This window comes from Corythoichthys intestinalis, chromosome 12, assembly GCF_030265065.1.
Source record: "Corythoichthys intestinalis isolate RoL2023-P3 chromosome 12, ASM3026506v1, whole genome shotgun sequence".
In the NCBI taxonomy this organism is placed as follows: domain Eukaryota; kingdom Metazoa; phylum Chordata; class Actinopteri; order Syngnathiformes; family Syngnathidae; genus Corythoichthys; species Corythoichthys intestinalis.
The window spans coordinates 26,295,330-26,315,329 of NC_080406.1; the positions used below are offsets into that span (position 1 = coordinate 26,295,330).

The 20,000-nt window shown below is 38.7% G+C and overlaps 2 protein-coding genes across 4 annotated transcripts in view; both read right to left on the bottom strand.

Annotated features, from left to right (window-relative positions):
• The window catches only part of pde11a (phosphodiesterase 11a), an 84,622-nt gene extending 69,895 nt beyond the window's left edge, over positions 1-14,727 (bottom strand). For 2 of the 3 annotated variants that reach the window (XM_057853277.1, XM_057853278.1), the window contains exons 1-2: positions 13,679-14,727; positions 10,619-10,777 (exon numbers count right to left, since the gene is read on the bottom strand). In XM_057853277.1, the coding sequence (XP_057709260.1) occupies positions 10,619-10,777; positions 13,679-14,473 (954 nt within the window). In that variant the 5' untranslated portion in view covers positions 14,474-14,727. Of the gene's footprint in view, positions 1-8,032; positions 8,146-10,618; positions 10,778-13,678 lie in introns of those variants that run through there. The other variant, XM_057853279.1, reaches the window with a different exon arrangement.
• Positions 14,728-18,323: 3,596 nt separating this feature from the next.
• On the bottom strand, positions 18,324-19,770 carry LOC130927451 (cytochrome c-b-like). Its single transcript, XM_057853285.1, has 3 exons — positions 19,614-19,770; positions 18,873-19,049; positions 18,324-18,796 (listed from the first exon to the last, which is right to left on the bottom strand). Exons 2-3 carry the CDS (start codon positions 19,042-19,044, stop codon positions 18,651-18,653), a joined length of 318 nt encoding a protein of 105 aa, XP_057709268.1. The 5' UTR covers positions 19,045-19,049; positions 19,614-19,770; the 3' UTR covers positions 18,324-18,650.
• Positions 19,771-20,000: the final 230 nt, after the last annotated feature.

The following is a 20,000-nucleotide window of genomic DNA, read 5'->3' on the forward strand; positions in this document are numbered from 1 at the left end:
AGCAACATCCTGGAAACAAGCTTTCTACTAGAATTTACCAACAACAGGAGTTACTTTTTGCCTGTAGAGTCCACGTTTCTAATTAAGGTTGAAAAGATGGCCTTTGAATAATCGCAAAACAAAGAAATAGCCTTTGACGACGTCATGATTTGCTGAATTCATCAATCCAAAAGACGTTTTACCATTTGACTGATCTGTCTGACTTACTGTGCCTTGGGCTTATACAATAAATGCATCCGTATATTCTATACATAACTAATGTAATCAAACAACATTTCTTACACCCTGCCGTGCTTGATTCATTAGTCACATCAGTTTGACTTGGTAGAAAGAGGTGCTTAATTACAGTACACATATGATTAAATCTACATACCTAAAAGGTTAATAGTACAAAAAATACCCACAAAATATTGTCTGAGGCTTTCTTTCCTAGGCCTCCTCTTATGTTATCAATGTTTAGCATCTGTTTTGGTTCAAGAAAAAATCGGTTCAACAATTGCACCAATATTTACCAGCCCTCAGTCCAACCTGAAGTTTACAATACAAGAATGGCAAGTTGCTCAGCTGTTGCTGCTGATATGTCTTGCCCCATCCAGATCAACACAATGTATCAATGACTCACTAGGCCACAAATGAAGATGTGCAAAGCACAGCCTTATTGACCGCTGTCTGGTTTGTGTAAATGTGCTTCGGTTGAGTAATGCTTCACGAAGTGATTTTGGGACAAACACAGCCCAGTATGAGATACAGTATACAGTATGTATAGTTTTGATACGTTTTGATTTATGAGTACAGGTATCATCTAACAATATGTTCATGAATGGGGTTTGTTTGATTAGCAGCTGTACAAAATATTATAAACACCTCTGCATATAAAACACTACTAGCCTACACAACTGCAAACAATCCATCCATTTTTGACAGAGAAGTAATTATACTCCCATTCACAATTATGGAAATTTCAGTCATTTAATATAACCTACAGTGAGGAAAATAAGTATTTGAACACACTGCAATTTTGCAAGTTCTCCCACTTAGAATAGATGGGCGGGTTTGAAATTTTCATGTTAGGTGCTTGTCCACTGTGAGAGACATTCCAAAGAAAATAAAATCCAGAAATCACAGTGTATGATTTTTTTTACCATTTCTTTGTATAATACTGCTGCAAGTAAGTATTTGAAAACCTGTCTATTAGCTAGAATTGTGAGCCTTAAAGACCTGTTGGTCGCCTTTAAAAAGTCCAACAAATAAGTGGAGCGGAGGTAGACTTTTTCACCTGTTTGAGGCGGTTACCTACATGTAAACACCTCCAATTATTAACATGGTCAAGACCAAAGAGCTGTCTAAAGACAGAATTTTAGACCTCTAGAAGGCTGGAAAGGGTTACGGGGTAATTGCCAAACACCTTGGTGATAAAAGATCCACCGTTGGAGCAATTATTAGAAAATCAAAGAAGCCAAGCATGACTGAGATTTTGGGGAATAACCTCCTTCCCTCAGTTACAGCATTGAAAATGGGTCTTCCACCAGAATTAGCAAAGAGTGGCTTCGTAAAAAGCATATCAATGTTCTGGAGGGTCCTAGCCATTCTCTAGACCCAAACCCAATTGAAAATCTTTGGAGGAAGCTCAAAGTCTGTGTTTCTCAGTGACAGTCCAGAAACCTGATTGATTTAGAGAAGATCTGTGTGGAGCAGTGGTGCAAAATCACTGCTGCAGTATGTGCAAACCTGTTGAAAAGTTACAGGAAACGTTTGACATCTGTGATTGGAATCAAAGGCCACTGTACCGTAATATTAACATTGATTTTCTCAGGTGTTCAAATACTTATTTGCAGCAGTGTAATACAAATAAATTGTTTTAAAAAATCAAGCACTGTGATTTCAGGATTTTTTTTTAGATTTTCTCTCACTGTGGACAAGCATCTACCATGAATATTTCAAACCCGCCCTTCATTTTTAAGTAGTGCAAAATCGCAGGGTGTTTAAATGTTTATTTTCCACATTGTAAATGTTTTCAAAATTTTGGAGGAAATTGCACACTGAAAATTTTGAGTCCACCACTTCCACCACTTAAAAGTACAACAACAAAAATGACAATTTAGTTATTGTAATCGTCTATGAGAATAGTTTTCAAACATTTTATAGCAAATACCACTCCAAAGAATACTTGCCTCTCCGAGCACCACTATCAGGGCCAACACTGATGCTGCTAGACAATCTAATTTCTACCCGCCCTTCCCAGTCAAAATGGAGTGGACATCAACATTCCCTGCCATTCTTCCCATTTCGAATGAATTAGACATCTAACGCCGTCATTAGCAGCCAATGAGTTAAATTACATTCGTGTAGTAGGCCAAAATGCTACAAAAAAAGTTTTTACTTATTCTTGTAAGCCACAGTTTAAGCATTAACACTGCGCTAAGAAGTTGTTCCAATATATTTCAGAACAAACTGTTTTGAAACATTAAAAATCTATCTTTTGTTTGTTAAATTGAATTGTACTTGATAAATGAATTCTAGTGCATTAAAAACAAGGGTTGTTTGAACATTTAATCTAGTCAATCTTTTTCATGTACTACAAGAGGGAGAAGGTGTGACACTGGTGGTACTCATACACCACTTTGAGAACCACAGGTCTATGTGCATTACCATCAAATTGTAAAATAATTTAAAAATGTTACCAGTCCAATGTTTTCCCTGTCCAAAATTGGACCCAAAATTTACAGTACAATTCACTGGGTCACCCATGACCCAAGGAGTCACTTTTCATTGACCACATGAGCATTCATATGATCATAGACAATAGAAACCAGTATTGATAGTTTATATTTCTTGCTGCCAGCAATTTCATTTGACCCAATTATTCGATTATTTGCACAGCTTGATTTGTTTTTGTTTTTCAGCAGAACAAATGATACTTACTGGGAAATAAACATATCCATTATGCTATTTCAGCTGTCCTCTGGAATTCTCTCATAATGATCTTCCGGAACGGAAGCAGTCATCAATAGGCCGAGCGGAGGAAGATTCATTAGCAAGGGGGGCTTTGGGGATCTGAATATGGATCTGTCTGCGCTACTAACAGGCAAATGCAAGAAAAGAAGTGCTCTTGCTAATTATGTTTTGTCAGACAGGCCACATTACAAGGTTGCATTACAAACACAGGTTTTTGCCTAGAGACCTGTGGACTGACCAGCAGTAATAAAGTGGTTTAATAATAATAATAATAATTTTTTTTTTTTAAAACAGTTCCTACGAGATTTTGGCTTACTTACCTACAATGATTGAGTGGTCCGTAACTGCCCTTTAATATAAGGCATGTTGTGAGAAATTACAAGGTCCTCATTTCTCCAAACCAGCAAGTAATTTATTTAAGCTTTGAGAATTGCACACATTAGAAGGGGATTGTTGTTAAACCAAGAATCATTTTCATGGTTGTTTTGCAAACACATTTTGCATCAACAGGTCCTGTCTTTTCAAAAGCAAGAGTATTGATGTCGAGAACGAGACATGACCTTTGATTCAAAAGTACTGAAGGTTGAGTTGTGTTGATAATTATCAACATTTGAGAATTGCAGTACAGACAGTACACAAATTTACATTAGTACTTTATCAATAGGCAGCGCAGAGCAAAGAAGGCGTAGTGCTCCTTCTGTTCTTTTTACAAAACATAGAGTGCACTTTTCACTTAATTAAGTCTCGGTCTGTCTTAAAATAATCTACTTGATCCCCTATAAATGTGGTTTCAAGAGCAGCCACTCTACCTGATCTGCACAGCTGTTAGTGACAGAAAACCATGGGGCACACTTTGTAACTGGTTCTTGTCTTGTCAGCTACCTCAGACATGGTGCACTGCCATATTTCAGCTTGCTAAAAAAAATAAGTCACCGAAAGTGGAATAGTATTAATAGAAAGTGCAATAATTACACGTTTCACTTGAGGTTTTCTATCTCTTAACATCCATGTTTATCCAGGTCTGATTTTCAAACTTTAAATACAATTCATTATAGCCGCTGATTTCATCGGCAAAAATCTGCTGCACTCAAAGAAAAAAAATCTAAGTCAGATGGCATGAGCTGATGATGTGTCAGTCATTTCTTAAACCCCTTTAACATTAAACTAGCACTCACAAAATCAATATCCATTGGCTACATAGACTTTCAGCTTCTCAAAATAATCTCCATTGGCAGTTATTAGGGCCCGAGCACCAAGTCGTAACGAAATGTGGCACCCTCAGTCGAATTGGCCCAATTAGAAGATTCATTTTGGTTTTGATTAAGGGCGTGTCTGCACAGCTCAGTTGCGTGCAGTAGGTGTGTGAATGTATTTCTCATCTTAGGATATACAAAAACATCTCTGTCAGCTATGCCCACAACACAAAAGAGGTTTCACAAAAAAAGAAGCGAGTTTCGAGCACATTAGTTTCTCATGAGATGATGAGAAGGGGACGATCTGCCACCACCCTGAGTTGCGTGGCGTACAAGTTGCGCCAAACTGCGAGGGTCCGTTCAGTACTGCTTGCAGGCCTAGTTGTTATTATTTCTACCAAAAACATCCCGTAAATTCCTCAAAATCAACAGGAACTGGCCAAAAATCAATAGGAAGTGACCAAATATTGCGCAGAAATATACAGGAAGTGACATAAAATGCACAGGAACTGTGCTTTAAAAGGCCTCAATATCTCTTGATCAACATAATATATAGAGACTTCAAGTCAACCTACTATCTTAAACAATTTAACAGTGTGATAATCTTATATCCTCATGAAGAGGTTTTGATTGTTGGTAAAGAAAATTCAACTAACGGTCTTTGCAAAGAACATGAGCAACATATTAGCAGACTGAATAAGCAGCATCTTAATAAAACACTTGAAGTTGAGTTCCTTGCTGAAAGAGTTTAGAATTGAAAAGTTGCTTTTCTGTGCATTGCATCTTACAATGAAAAAACTCAAACCTATCCAAGGTAATATGCATTATATGAAGTGACACAATGAAGTAAGTTCATGCATATAAGACAACCGCTATCATAGTTTATAAAAGACAATGCAATTATACATAGCCTGAGTCATTACTGAAGCTCCCCAAAGGCCTTCCATCCCGCAGAGGATCATCACGACTAAATTAAAGCAGCGTGGGATTAATCCAACCAGCATGTGTTTAGATAGCCTATACGGTTTCAGCATGCAAATAAATTATTGTTGAAGACAATCTAAAATCTTTGTAATGACATTTAATATTGCCGTATTTCCTAACCCTCATAAGAGTGAGATACATTTTCTTATTACTGTGACCTACATCACTGCGACGCAACATCCGGTGTTAGTTTATCGTGTTCTGTGTTGAGGTTGCTACCATTAGTTTTCATTACTAATTCATCTACAGCCAGCATTAGTGTGTTGTTAATGCAATGGTAAAGCCACTTAAAGTGTAGCACACAGAGGAAAACAGCAATTCAGTTGTGCCAGTGATGTGTAGAGTGTCAGACTTTCAAACTAACACAAAGAAAAGTTGACCCATATGGTTGGATGAGACTGCTCAATAAAGACTGAAGAAATTCAGAAAGTTGAAATGAGTGTGAATAATTATGCAAATTATGAATACATAAAATTCCTATACTGATTTATTAGTGTCAGGCTGGTACAACATATTGTACAGTGGTATGAAAAAGTACCTGAACCTTATGGAATTTCTCACATTTCTGCATAAAATCACCATCAAATGATCTTTGTCAAAATCACAGTGCCTGCTTTAACTAAAACCACCCAAACATTTATCGGTTTTCATATTTTAATGAGGATAGCATGCAAACAATGACGGAAGGGGAAAAATAAGTAAGTGAACCCTCAGCCTAAGGAGGCTTAAAGAGCGATTAAAAGTAATATTACCATTTACATTTTAAAGTCAGGTGTGTGCCCAATCACTGATGAGTGGTTTAAAGCTGCCCTGCCCGCTATAAACACACACAACTGGTAAGAAATATCTTGATGAGAAGCTTTGTCTGATGTGCATCATGGCTCGGTCATAAAAGCTGTCTGAAGACCTGCGATCAAGGATTGTTGATTTTAATAAAGCTGGGAAAGGATACGAAACCATCTCATAACGTCTGGATAATCATCAATCGACAGTCAGAGAAGTTGTCTACAAATGGAGAAAATTTGGCACTGTTGCTTCTCTCCCAAGGAGTGGCTGTCCACCAAAGATGACGCCAAGAGTTCAGCGCAGAATACTCACAGAGTTAAAAAAATAACCCTAGAGTGTCTGCTAAAAACTTACAGAAATCACTGGCACAGTCCAATACCTCTGTGCACACATGAAATATATGTAAAACTATGGCCAAGAATGGTGTTGATGCGAGGACTCCACAGTGTAAGCCACTGCTGTCTAAAAAAACATCGTTGCTCGTTTAATGTTCGCAAAAAGGCACTTGGACACCCCACAGAAGTTTTGGCAAAATATTTTGTGGACTGATGAAACCAAAGTTGGATTGTTTGGGAGTAACACACAATATCATGTGTGGAGGAAAAATGGATCAGCTCACCAACATCAACACCTCATCCCAACCGTGAAGCATGGTGGAGGGAGCTTCATGATTTGGGGCTGTTTCGCTACTTCAGGGCCTGGACACCTTGCAATCATTAATGGAAGAAGCAATTTAAATGTTTATCAGGGTGTTTTGCAAGAAAACTTGAAGGCCGTCTGTCCGACAATTGAAGCTAAAAAGAGGATGGATGCTGCAACCAGACAATGATCCAAAACACAGAAGTAAATCAACTTCAGAATGGTTTCAGTAGAGCAGAATGCACGTTCTGGAGTGGCCAAGTCAAAGTCCAGACTTGAATCCCATTGAGATGCAGTGGCATGACCTAAAGTCAGCAATTCATGCCAGACATCCCAGGAATCTGACTGAACTACAGCAGTTTTTTAGAGAAGAATGGGCCAAGATTAGTTGTGATAGATGTGCCAGACTGATCTGCATCTACAGGAAGCGTCTGGTTGAAGTTATTCCTGCCATCGAGGCACAAAATATTAAATGTGATGGTTCACTTACCTACCCCCCCCCCCCTTTCTGCCATTGTTTGTACATTATCCTCATTAAAATATGAAAACCAATAAATGCTTGGCTGTTTTTAGTTAAATGAGACACTGTTTTTTCATCCGTGTGATTTTGACAAAGATCAGATCACATTTGATGGTGAATTTATGCAGGAAATGTGAGAAATTCCAAAAGGTTCAGATACTTTTTCATACCACTGTATGTGGCAAACAATTACCATATAAAACGTATGCGATTGGCAAGAGAATAAATGATCATTTCAATCTGTTGCTGTGACTTCTACGCCAATCCTATTTCTTCACTCTACTGTTACAGTAAAAACGTACAGTGCAAATTTTGTGGCAGCACAAATGGTGCTTGAAAAAAATCCACTCAACATTGTCATGTCAACCAGCAATAAAGCGACTCTGTTCCATTTTCACCCTGTTTCTCTTCACACTTGTGCAGTTTTGGGCTCCAGTGCCCCAGAGCCAGTCTAACTGCCGACTATTAAGCATCATAGTTGATAGCTCCAAACTGAAGCAGAACACTGAACACACAGGCAAGCGAAAAAAAAAATCTATAAAGATACCAACTGAGGGATACTTGCATCAACTTTTGGCAAAAACCTTTGAGCACACAGAGATATTAGGCATCCAGGCAAATATTGTCTGACAAGTGACTGCAAGTAAATGACTTTAATCATTTATAGTACGTTATAAAGCACACACCCAAACACGACAGAAAAAAATACATATAGTCCCCGGGTTAAGAACGAGTTCCGTTCCTAGGCTGGCGATGTAAGCCGAATTTCCACATAAATCGGAATTAACCCATTAAGTTCCCCAAGACAACTCCTGAACCTCTAAATAACTGTCAAAAAACATGTATTATACGTCATAATAATAAGATGAAGTTAAAAAATAAGATACTGTGAGGTACGTTGTGTTAAATGCCGTTACATTCAATGACTATTCGGGCTTACTCGCAAGTGAGTCACCTCGCTGAGAGAAAAGGATACTGTGGAAAAAGTAGGGAGGCGAGAGAAGGAGGATATCATGGCCGCTCAGGTCCTGAGCGTCCCCTCGCTTAACGAGAGCCCGCCGTCCGAACTCAAAAACTGGGTTGGGACTCGCAAGAGGAGTCTGCACCGGGGGAAGCAGCAACAGCATGAGAACAAGGAAGTGGGACCTGACGCCGTCTGGAACTGAAGGACGGAAGCGACGCAACTGGAGGAAGAGGGGATCCTGACATGGCAAACACTAGGTACTGTTTACTGTACTGACTATTAAAAATAAAAATAAAAATAAATAAAAAAGAGAGAGAGAGACTCCGGCGTAGTAAAGTCTAAAAGCACACCAAGTAACAGCATATCTAGCACTCAACAGCATTTTGGAACTATAAGCTTACTGGCATATGTAGACAATGCCTTAAAAATTGATTCACTTGAAATAAATACTAAAAACAATGACAGTCAATTAACTCATCATTTTAAAGTGACTTAGTCACCTATGATAGGAAAAATCGGAAGTTAAAAAAGCAATATTCTCATGGAAGAAACGCAAAGACCTGCTTACAATCTGTTTATCTGTTCCAGCACTTACAAACTTTCATTCTAGAACACATCAAAATACAACTGACAACAAATAGAAAACCAGAGGGCAGTGTTATTAAACAGAACCGCCGTACAGATACTTAATACATATCTGAACTGCATCACAAATGAGATATTCCGAGTATAGGATTACAGACAGTCTTTCAGGGGAAGAACCAATTAGTGTTTCATTGCCTTGTAAGAAAAAAAAGAAGATTGCTTTCACTTTTATTTCGCCGCATCTGCAACACCTACCTTATGAACATACATAGCATGAAAAAAATAAAAGCAATAGCAGCATCGTTCTGTTCATGTACCACCAACACCAGAATCCTGCAGAGACTAATGAATGTTTGAAATGCCACACATGATTTGTGAGGCTTGTGAACCTTGCATCTGGCTCATGTACTCTCTTTTCTCTCAAACTGCTCTGCAATCATAAAATGAAAAGAAAAAAATTATAAAGCAGTATACTAGAAGCTCGGATATATTGCACAAAATCCCAAATTTCAATTTGAAACCGAGAGGGACATTAATGAGCATGATATTTCGATATGTCACAAAACGAGCAGCAAACGCAAAATGAACAGGAAAGACAGGATGAGATGGGACGAGAGCAGGAAAAAAAACGGTGTTCTGCCAAAATGTGCTACCCCGGCGAAACGTGCTACAACAGGCAAATTTGACACCCAAAGTACTACCGTGCATTTTTAGCTTGTTTTGTTTAGATGCATACAGACGGAACACACAAAAGATGCCATAAGAACATACTTAAACGTAGTAATATGAAATAATGGAGGTTTAAATATGCTACGTGACTAATGTGGTCAACAGATTAACCGTCTGCTTTAAAGCTACCACAAGAAAACACAATGCTTAAAAGTATGAGAAGGGAAACAAATGCAAAAAGTATTTTGAGGCAATGAAAAGGTAATAAAAGACTCAATAAAAACAGAAATAGTAAGTACTCCCCACTTTTAACCGATGAGGGCATATGTTGGACGTCTTGCCGCGTAGAAGTAATTGCTGTACAAGGTAGTATCCGTCGAGTGACAGTAACAATCTAGGTCTATACCCCAAGCGTCCATAAAACATGGCGCCCTCCGTAGGTCAAAACGTGTACAAAATATTATAGATTTTTAAATCAATGGCAATATTTTAGGTGTTTCTAATAACTTATTTTAGTAAAAGAGAACAAGTGTGGCTTATTAGAACCTACAAGTCTTCAAGTCCGAAGTTCTCTTTTAAAAAAAAAAAAAAAAGGTTGATTCAGAGCATGGTGAGTTACATTTTCCCTGCACTTCACGCTCGTTTTTAGCCCTGTCGTGTTATTTTATATTTGCTGTATTTTTCTGCCACACATTGTCAGCCAGTGAAAAAAAGGCCTCCTCCACACCGGTCCGTGGTGCAAAAAAGGTTGGGGACCACTGACTTAATTTTTTTTTCCTTAGGATACATTCGAAACCTGAGATAAGAGTGAGCTTCACACCCCTGCCACGAACTGAAGGGGTTACACATCCAGCCACCATAAATTCAGATTGGTTTCCTTGCAATGAAGGGACAATATAAGTAGGTAGCAGGATTGTGCCATTAAGCTTCATGGCCTACAAACAACTGACCCTGCAGAAAAAAAAAACATTCATTCATTTGTTGAATTGCTTATCATCACTAGGGTGTTCCATCTGTAACTGTACAAACTAATTAGGAGTAATTTTTTCATATAAACTAACATACAAGTCAGTAGTCAGTATTCCAATTTAGTCGAACGGATTTAAAGCCTTTCAGGAATTATTTGGGTGTGCTAAGATCAACCTTTTTTAGATATGTCGCGAACAAACGTAATACCCTTTTTGGCTCTTGACAGGCAAGATAATTGGCTGTGAAGAAAGAGCATATGAAAATCAAACAACGAAAAATAAACTAGTAGTAATGATATGGTCTGCAAATGTCAAATTCACAACAGGTGTCACCCCATCATAATAAAAAGATCACCTTTTCATCATCTTCAGTGAAGAGCTCCACACTTGAAGTCTTGTTGATGGCCTGAGCCACACCGATAATCTCTCCATCGCTGTTGCGAATGGGCATACACAAGAGCGACTTGGTCTTGTAGCCTGTTAGCTTGTCAATTTCATCACTGAAACGACGATCCTGTGAGCACCACAGACAAGGACGGTATCTTATTAACTCGTAAAGATGGAAGCTTCTACCGTAGTGTAGGTATATACAAGAGTCATTCATTCATCTATTGAGCCGCTTATCTTAACGAGGGTCGCAGGGGTGCTGGAGCCTCTCCCAGCTAACAACGGACAGGAAGAAGGATACACCCTGAACTGGTTGTCAGCTAGTCGCAGTAAATAGTATAACTTGTCTATAGAACTGTAATGTAATGCTGTCCACTGCATTCATGTGGCAGGTTTTTGTGTTACGAAAATAATTTGGCAATATTTACATGGAACCAGTTCAGGGTGTAACCTGCCTTGTGCCCGTTGTTTGCTGGGATATGATCCAGCACCCCCGTGACTCTTGTGAGAATAAGCGGTTCAGAAGATGAATGCTTACATGTTTCATATGAAATGTGACTGATAATGATAATTGACGTATCATTATCAATCAATCCATATTGGCGTTGTACAGACTTAAAAAATAAAAATTAAAAAAAAAAAGCCACAAATAGCCAGTGCTAAAACGAAAAAGCTTTTTACCATAAAAGTCCAATGAACTTTAGGCACTCAATCTTTTTTTCATGCTAAATTTATCGAGGTGATTAGCTTGGGAACAAATCTGTTGATGCTCTTGATAGCTCACTGTTTCTGAAATGGGATAAACTGTGTACACTACCCTTTTGTCTGGAGCAAATGACAGAAGTAGTGTATTTCTATCAATTTCCTGCCAAATATACATTTTGGTGAACTTGTGTGTATTGAATGCTGTTGGCTTTGATTGAGTTTAGAAAGATGATGGAACTCAGGCATTAGCGTTTACAAACTTGCTGTTGATTAGGGCTTGTTGTGAATAGTTTGAGAAACCTGCGTTTGTAATGGCTTGGTTAGTTTGCAAACACGTGGAGCATAGGACATGCATTTCCAATGAACCTTGATGTAGTGTCCGTCACGAGTTACATCACACCAGGGGTGAATACTTTAAAGGCGATTTGACAGGGGCATTTCAGGCGCAATTAATTATTTACAGATTGTTCCAAAACAGGACGATATTATTTCATTGGCCGACATTGATAAACGCCCAGCCTGTTTGAACCGGGAGAGCTGACAGTGAATGATCATGTTTCAGACAGTGCCATTGACGGCAATAGACATCCAATCCATTTTAACTGGACATCCATTGCTGCCAGTGGCAGAGAGTTAGTTATTGCAAATGCATTCCAGATACATTTTTCTGAGCATATACAGTGGCATGTAAAAGTTTGAGCATCCTGATAATCATCAAGATTTTACTTCATAAATTATTGGTTGTATGGATCAGCAATTTCAGGTAATCATTGGTTTTATGGACAAGCAATTTCAGGTAAATACATCATATAGCAAAAAACATTATAATAATCTATTTGAGAAGTGGGGGGGGGACTCTTTTTTCCTATTTAAAAAAAAAAAATTATGTACTGATGAGCTGTCCCGAGCCGATCGCGTCGACTCACTCTCCTTCCCTCTCCCTACTCTTTGTTCATCAGGCAGTGCAATGGAGCTGCTTGTTAAAGTTAACAATAATTGACAGACATTTAATGTTTGCTCTTGCTAGAGATGCGAACTTCAAAGCACTGCATGCATCAATCATTGTTTAACTTGTTAAACAATTGTTGTGGCAACTCATTGTGTGTAAGTGAGCAGCTTGAGCGGATTTGAGTGGACTCACTCAATGGAGCATTTAATAAAGCTAAGCATTTTTCTGCTTGCTTCTTGTTAAAAATAATTTGGTGGGACAGCAACATGTTTAAAACTTATCTTTTACTTTTTTTTTTTTTACATTTGAAGTGCTTAAAAGCCATTTATTAAGACATACTAGTATATACACCGTACTTTTCAGACTATAAGGTGCACCTGACTATAAGACGCGACCCACCAGATTTGACACGAAAATATCATTTCTTCATAGATAAGCCAAAGCTTTCCTAACCGTATAATAGGATATTTACACCAAAAGATATTAACCGGTAACACTATATTTGACAGCGGCATCATAAGATTTTCATAAGATCAAATGAACCACCATTTCTTCATTGCTTAAAGAAGCTTCATTTGGCCATTACTGCTCCCTTGTGGGAGACAATCAACCTCTGCTGCCACCTGCTATTAATACTGTTGTCATCCAACATGCCTCCTAATATGCATTGCAGCGCTACAGAGGTAAATAACAATCAAAATTAATGTTCTGTGCTAATTATTTCTTCAGTTACTGTCCCAGTTGTTTCATTAATTGATAGTTATGGTGTTTAGTGTCACTTTATTGGACAGCGGCGCCATAAGACTGTCATAAGACCTTCATCATTATGACATGACACTGCCAAGAGCATTAATGAATGCCTGTGATAAATGTCATTTTGTGTCATCTGTTAAAATTATCTCAATTTTGAATGGATGTAAAGATCCAAGCTTGACATAAATGGAGTGAGTGACATAATAATGTCATTAATGCCAATCTGCTGTCAAAGAAAGTGTTACCTAGCCAAATACAAATACAAATAAGCCGCACTGGACTATAAACCACAGGATTCAAAATGAGGGAAAAAAGTAGCGGTTTATAGTCCGAAATTGACGGTACATAAGTTTTTTTTAAATTATAGTTTGGGGGGGTGAAAAACATGTCTTCTATGTATCTATTTCCAATGCGAAATCTCAATAAATACATTGAACACACAAAACAAAAACAAAACAAAAAATGGGGGAGGAGGCTACTTCGCGGTTTTTCACTTATCGCGGCGGGTTCTGGACCCCATTAACCGCGGAAAACGAGGGATCACTGAACAACCTGTGCAACCACTGCGTGCAACAGTTTGGTGTGGTGATGTGTACATTATTTGGAGGAGGGGTGGTTCACCTGGTAAGCGTCCGGAATGTTGACCGTCTCTCCATGCTCAGCCACATATCCGATGATACCTTTGCCCCAGGGCACCTGCACTTCGCCCGAGTTCATGGAGGGCAGCACCGCGGTGCCCGCGTGCACGTCGAAGAACTTGGACACGAGCGTCTTCTTGTTCTCGGTGCCCTCCACTAGAAACAGGGAGCACCGATCCGCATCCACCATGATGCACACGAACACCAGGATTTTGTAGCTGAGGCTCGTCAGGTCCAGGTCGTTGGAAATGTCTTTGACGAGCTCCAGGAAGAACTCCCTCTCGTTGTTCTCCTTCAGGTAATATTTGAAATCCACGGCCGTGGACGGGTACTGCGGAATGTTGACTCTGGACTCGAGCAAGGCGCTCAATATGTGCGCGGTGGTCGGGGGCAGCGAGCTCGCCTTCCTCAGAAGGGCTCTCCGCCGCATGCTGCTCAGCGGCTCCTGGGCCCTCGAGGTGACTTGCTCGTCGTAGGTTCGGTTGACGTTGACGGCTTTGGAGCGGGCAAAAGTTTTGCGCAGCTCCTTCTGCGAGGCTCTCCGCTGCAGACCATCGCATTTGCTCGCCCAGCTGTCCTTCAGCGCGGCGCCCTTTTCGTCCCTCGGCTCGGCCGGGGTCGCAGCCGCCGGACCCGCCTTGGCCGCTTGGTGGTTCTTCAGCCACTTTTCCACCATGCCATAAGTGCCCTTTCGGTTCAGGTAGTCCTCGAATAACTCGGGGTGCGAGTCCAAGAAAGTTTCCACGTCAGAGAAACACACCATATTGGCCACTGCCATACCTGGTTTCCGGTTGCTCCAGATGCTCCTCGGCGAACCAAAGCCACGAAGTCGCACAGGGAAAGATCATCTATGAGGCTGGGCTGGAGGTCCACCAGGTTAGAGAATCACGGAATCCACACCCCTCATCTAGTCCAGCTTCCACTCCGAGGGTGTCTTTCTTTGTAAAACATCTCACCTCCTTCAAGTTCGCCAGTAGCTACTATTAGGGCTGAAGGAGGCGATCCACCAGAAACAGTGGTAGGAAAACATCAGAGAGAGATCCACAAGCGAGCATCAGCGCGGTGCGTGTGTGTCTTGTTGTGTGCAAATGACTGTGTTGCCTGTGGTTGGTTAGGCCCGCTGACGTGGGCTTCGTCATGGAGCTGAGCTTGCAGGCTCCTGAGGCTCGGTTCAGCACCCAAAGCCTGTAGACAGATGTCAACGGATCGTCCTTATTTCAGAATCGCTCCAAAATGCATATTTTTTATATAGTATTTGCCAAACATATTTAAGACTTCTTGTTTATTAGACTATAAAACATACATTCAACCCTTTATACTGATAAAAGACTATTCCAACGACAATTACGTCAAATAAATCCACCCAACAAGGTAGAAAATGTAAACTGTATCTTAATAATCAAGGGCTGGCATTTATTAAGTGGAAGAATGCTGGCTTCTTGGCTTTGTAGGTGCTTTTCTGAACACTAGAGTGAGCTATTTTACACTAACTGTTGTCTTTTTTTTCTCCAAATAAGCAGTGGTGAAAAAACTAACATACAAAATATACAATACTACATATTACATATAAATACATAGCAAGGGCGTATGTTTGGTCTCAACATTGGTAGGGATGATATAAGAGCATAACCTGGAAACACATTTCTTGCTGTGGACGGTACAAACCAAACAGATTGGGTGAATTGGGGTCAGGGCTACATTTCTCACAAATATGAACCTAATTAATTGAGAGGCTAAATGATCAATGCAAAAATAAATCTATATTTCCTTATACTAACTTTCATGTTTATTGGTTCAGGTGAACCAGTTGATTCCAACCTTTGTTTTCAAAAACTGCCAGAGAAACATTTTGAAAACTTCCAGAATAAATGTCTGGATTAATAAATAAGAATGGAGCCTTCCTTCAGGTAAAGCACTACAGCTTGTGTCCAAAAGCACAGCCAAACTCAACAAAAAATTTCTGCTTTAAGACAACATAAATAAAAATCAAAATTGGTGTGAAGAAACTAAACCTCGGTTCACTACATTTTTTACAAGTTACATAAATTTAACAGTAGAAAACACATACAGGAGGACACTTTTCTCTAAGCAGCTTAGCAGCTAAGCAGGTTAGCAAATTCACAGTTTAATTTTATCCTAATTCTTATGCAGGTCGGACTGTCAGTAGCAAATTAGTGGTGTGTTCCCCAACTCAACAACATTGACATATTTTTACATTACTTACAGTGGCTGCTGCCGCTGGCTGAAAACCCTAATATTCCTCCTCTTGGAAAGGGGCGGAGGAAGCGGCATGTTGTTGACATGTTGCGTTTCTGTTGGGGCTGTGAGTGCGCAGGTGTGTTAAGTCATCAGCCAGTCAAACGTACGTGTGAGGGAGAAAGAAAATGGAACGGCACATTCAGCAAGTGAAAAAGGGTAAATGTAAGTGAACATAATGAAAATAATTCACTTAATAAAGATAGGGTCAATTTTATCCTTACAACATATGGGAAGACGATCTAAATTACCTACATAACTAAAGTCATATCATGCGAATAAGGTTGCTTAAAAGTTGGTGGGGACTATTTGAGCATCCTGAAAAGTTGGTAGTGTTATGTCCCTACCGTCCCTATGCAAACCTATGCCCTTGATACATAGAATACTAATATATAATCATAACGTATTAAAAATAAAAAATACATTTTGTGCAATCCACTTCATTGCTTTAAAAAGCTTCATTTGGCCATCACTGCCTCCTTGGTAGAGGCAATCAACTTCTGCTGCCACCTGCTGTTAACACTGTTGTCGTCCAACATGCCTCCTAACATGCATTGCAGCGCTACAGAGGTAAATAACATTCAAAATTAATGTTCTGTGCTAATTATTTATTCAGTTACTGACCCAGTTGTTTCATTAATTGACAGTTATGGTGTTTGGTGACACTTTATTGGACAGTGGCGCCATATGACCATCATAATTATGACATGACACTGCCAAGAGATTTAATGAAAGCCTATGACAAATGTCATTTTGTGTCATCTGGTAAAGTTATCTCAATTTTGAATGGATGTAAAGATCCAAGCTGGACATAAATGGCGTGAGTGACACAATTCATAATGCCATTAATGCCCATCCGCTGTCAAAGAAAGTGTTACCTAGCCAAATAAATCAACAAATAAACGGCACTGGACTATAAGCCACAGGATTCAAAATGAGGGGAAAAAAAGTAGCGGTTCATAGTCCGAAAATGACACAATGGTACTTTTTTAAAAAATATATATATATATAGTTTGGGGGGGGGGGTGAAAAGCATGTCTTCAATGTATCTATTTCCAATGCTACATCTCAATAAATACTCTTATTTTTTCAAGAAATTACATTGTAAAAAAAAAAATCTGATTTTGTCAAAGTATATGAACTGATATTTGTGCCATCAGAAATTGAATTGCTAAACTTGAATGCTTGTACTTTAACTGGTTGAATTTGTTTGAAACAAAGACTCATGTACAGAGGAAAAAAATAACATTAAGGGGTTTCACTAAGGTGCCATACTCTTTGCTTTTGCTCATATGTACTTTGTACTTGCATTTTAAAGGATTATTTTAAAAAATTGTCAACGCATACAGAATGTATTCAATCACTAATTTGATCCATTTTATAACAAAAGTCCACACATAAATTGATGTTAAGTCCAAGGGTCCGTGACTGATGCGGAGACAGAAATAATAGAAGTTGAATTATCAAACACTGAAGTATTTTTTGTCTTTGGAGATTAGACATGTGCCAAATACCAGTTTCAAGGTATGCAGTGGCATGAAAACCTCCAGGTTTCAAAACCGCAAAAATTTTCCGTCATACCGTCACTAAGGTACTAGCTATTTTTTATGTCCCAAAAATGCATGGTAAAATCCCTCGCTACTAAAAAAGTTAGACGCTGCGGCTTAGATGAGGAGGGCCAGCCTTCATGTAAAACATGTTTGAGGAGGGTGGCTATCGAGTAGGCAATACCTCCCATCTGATTTCGCAATTTTACAAAATTAAAGGTTAATAAACACTGTCATGAACGTTTCCCACCAGCTACGAGTTAACTCCAGCGTGTTTAGTGTGTCTAGTGGGGGTGGGGTTTTTTTTCTCTCTGGCAATTGACTGCGTTGAGAAAGTGTATAATGTAAACATGATGCGAGTCATACACGCATGCTTTTAATGGAAAATAATTCAATTATTTTTGTTCTGATGGTAATAATGTTGAGCTGTGGATGTGGGTTTAGGCTTACCTTAAGGACTGCATTTATTTCAATTTTAGTTTGAATAATTTAGGTATTAATTATTTTTAATTTGTTTTAACATTATACTTAAGTTCCAGTTTGCTAATACGTTTTGAAAATAAAAATCCTGTTCAATGGATTTTTTTTTTTTTTTACCCAGATGTCAAATACATTTTAGAGCTGTAATTGAAATACCGTGAAACTGTGATATTTTGGTTTAAGGTTATCATCCTGTCAGAATATCATACCGGCACATACCTACTGGAGATTTCAGATTTTTTTTACTACAAGGCCCAGATTATATATATATATATATATATATATATATATATATATATATATATATATATATTAAAAAAAAATCCTGACATGACACTTGCACAATGATATTTGGTGGTGTTTTATTTAATGTAACAAAGTTCATAACGGTGTGCTGTTTGTTCCTAACACTGTAAACAAACATGAAATTGATGACAACAGGTTTAAAAACAAACAATCTACAACAAATATTTGAGTGAGCAGCTTTAACAGTTTCTAATCTGAATACAGTACATATGGTTTAATAAATTATACAATTATATATAAAATGGAACCGGTTAAAACCAGGGATGATATCACACTTACCAGGAAGACTGATCGTACCGAAAACAGGCATTACTGAGATAAAACTTAACAGTTGAGAAGAAAATGACAATTCTTGGAAATTTTTTCCTATGAAGTGGCAGATTTAAGATATTCTATAAGGTCGGCACGCTCGTTCTTCTTTTTGATGCCAGCAAAGATCATCTTTGTTCCGGGAATGTACTTTTTCGGGTTCTCCAAGTAGACATTCAGCGTATTCTCATCCCAGATAATACCTGTAATTCAAGAAAAGAATGTCTCCACCAAAAAATTGGCTATCACCATCATCAGCCCCACATAAACAGATCCTACCTTTACTTTTGTTGGCATCTGTATAGCTGTAGCCTTCTGCCTGACCCGTTTTGCGACCAAAGAGACCCCAAAGGTTTGGGCCGACCTTGTGTTTCCCTCCATTCTCCACAGTGTGACACTGGGCACACTTCTGGACAAAGGCCTTCTTCCCTTTATTGATATCTCCAGGCATTTTCTCTAAGGAAATGGCAGGCAGACACCCAAATACATTGTAATGTGTATATGTATGCGGTATTATGAAATACTGTGAAAACATGAGTGCTTGTGGTGCATAACTGTACTACACATACCACCGTTAGAGGGAGCTCGTTTATTAGTTATGCAAGTTAGCGGCGGTTACAAAATCTTGTCGCCTACAACTTTACAATTTTTGTTTGGAAACTGGAAGGGATAGTTTTACACGCTAATAAAGCATACGTGAAATTACAGCAGAGAAAATCGGTTTACGATGATTACAATGTTATCATCTCAATTTTATTAAAATTGAGAGGTTATAAAATTAGGTTAGTTTTAAGTGAATATTAATGGTGCAACAAAGTGGTTAAGTGTGTTATACGAGTCAAGTATTTGCTCAGCCTAAATCAAAAGGAGTGTGAAGTAGTTATATTCTACTAATACAATAAAGTACATTCAACCAGGAGACCACGTTGTCGTTAAAGCGAACCCAAGTCGTGTGTTTGACTTAAAACAAAGTTCATTATGGACTCTAACAACTCAAAAAGGGGAATATACTTTACTTACCTTTAAAAGATTTCCAGTCAGCCCAGTATAAACCGTTTTAGCCGTCACGTTTCTCGCCCTGAAATGTTCACCGGTGACTAACATGCATGTGTATCCTACAGGATGAATTTACGGCAGTGTACACGTCATTAGTCACGTGGCCAATTGCGTTACAAAATGTTACGTCAGACGTGGACAGTCCTGAAGAAAACCCATTCATAACTGTTCATTTGTTTAGATCTATTTAAAAAAATAAATAAATAAATTTTAAAAAAGCAACCACAAACTAGGCAAAACTTACATTCTCAAATCATTATAATAATGGCCTGTCTGTCTCTCACCAGTCGAATGACCAATTTACATCTTTGATGTTACCAAACGTGAAGAAAACTCATTCAAAACAGTTGT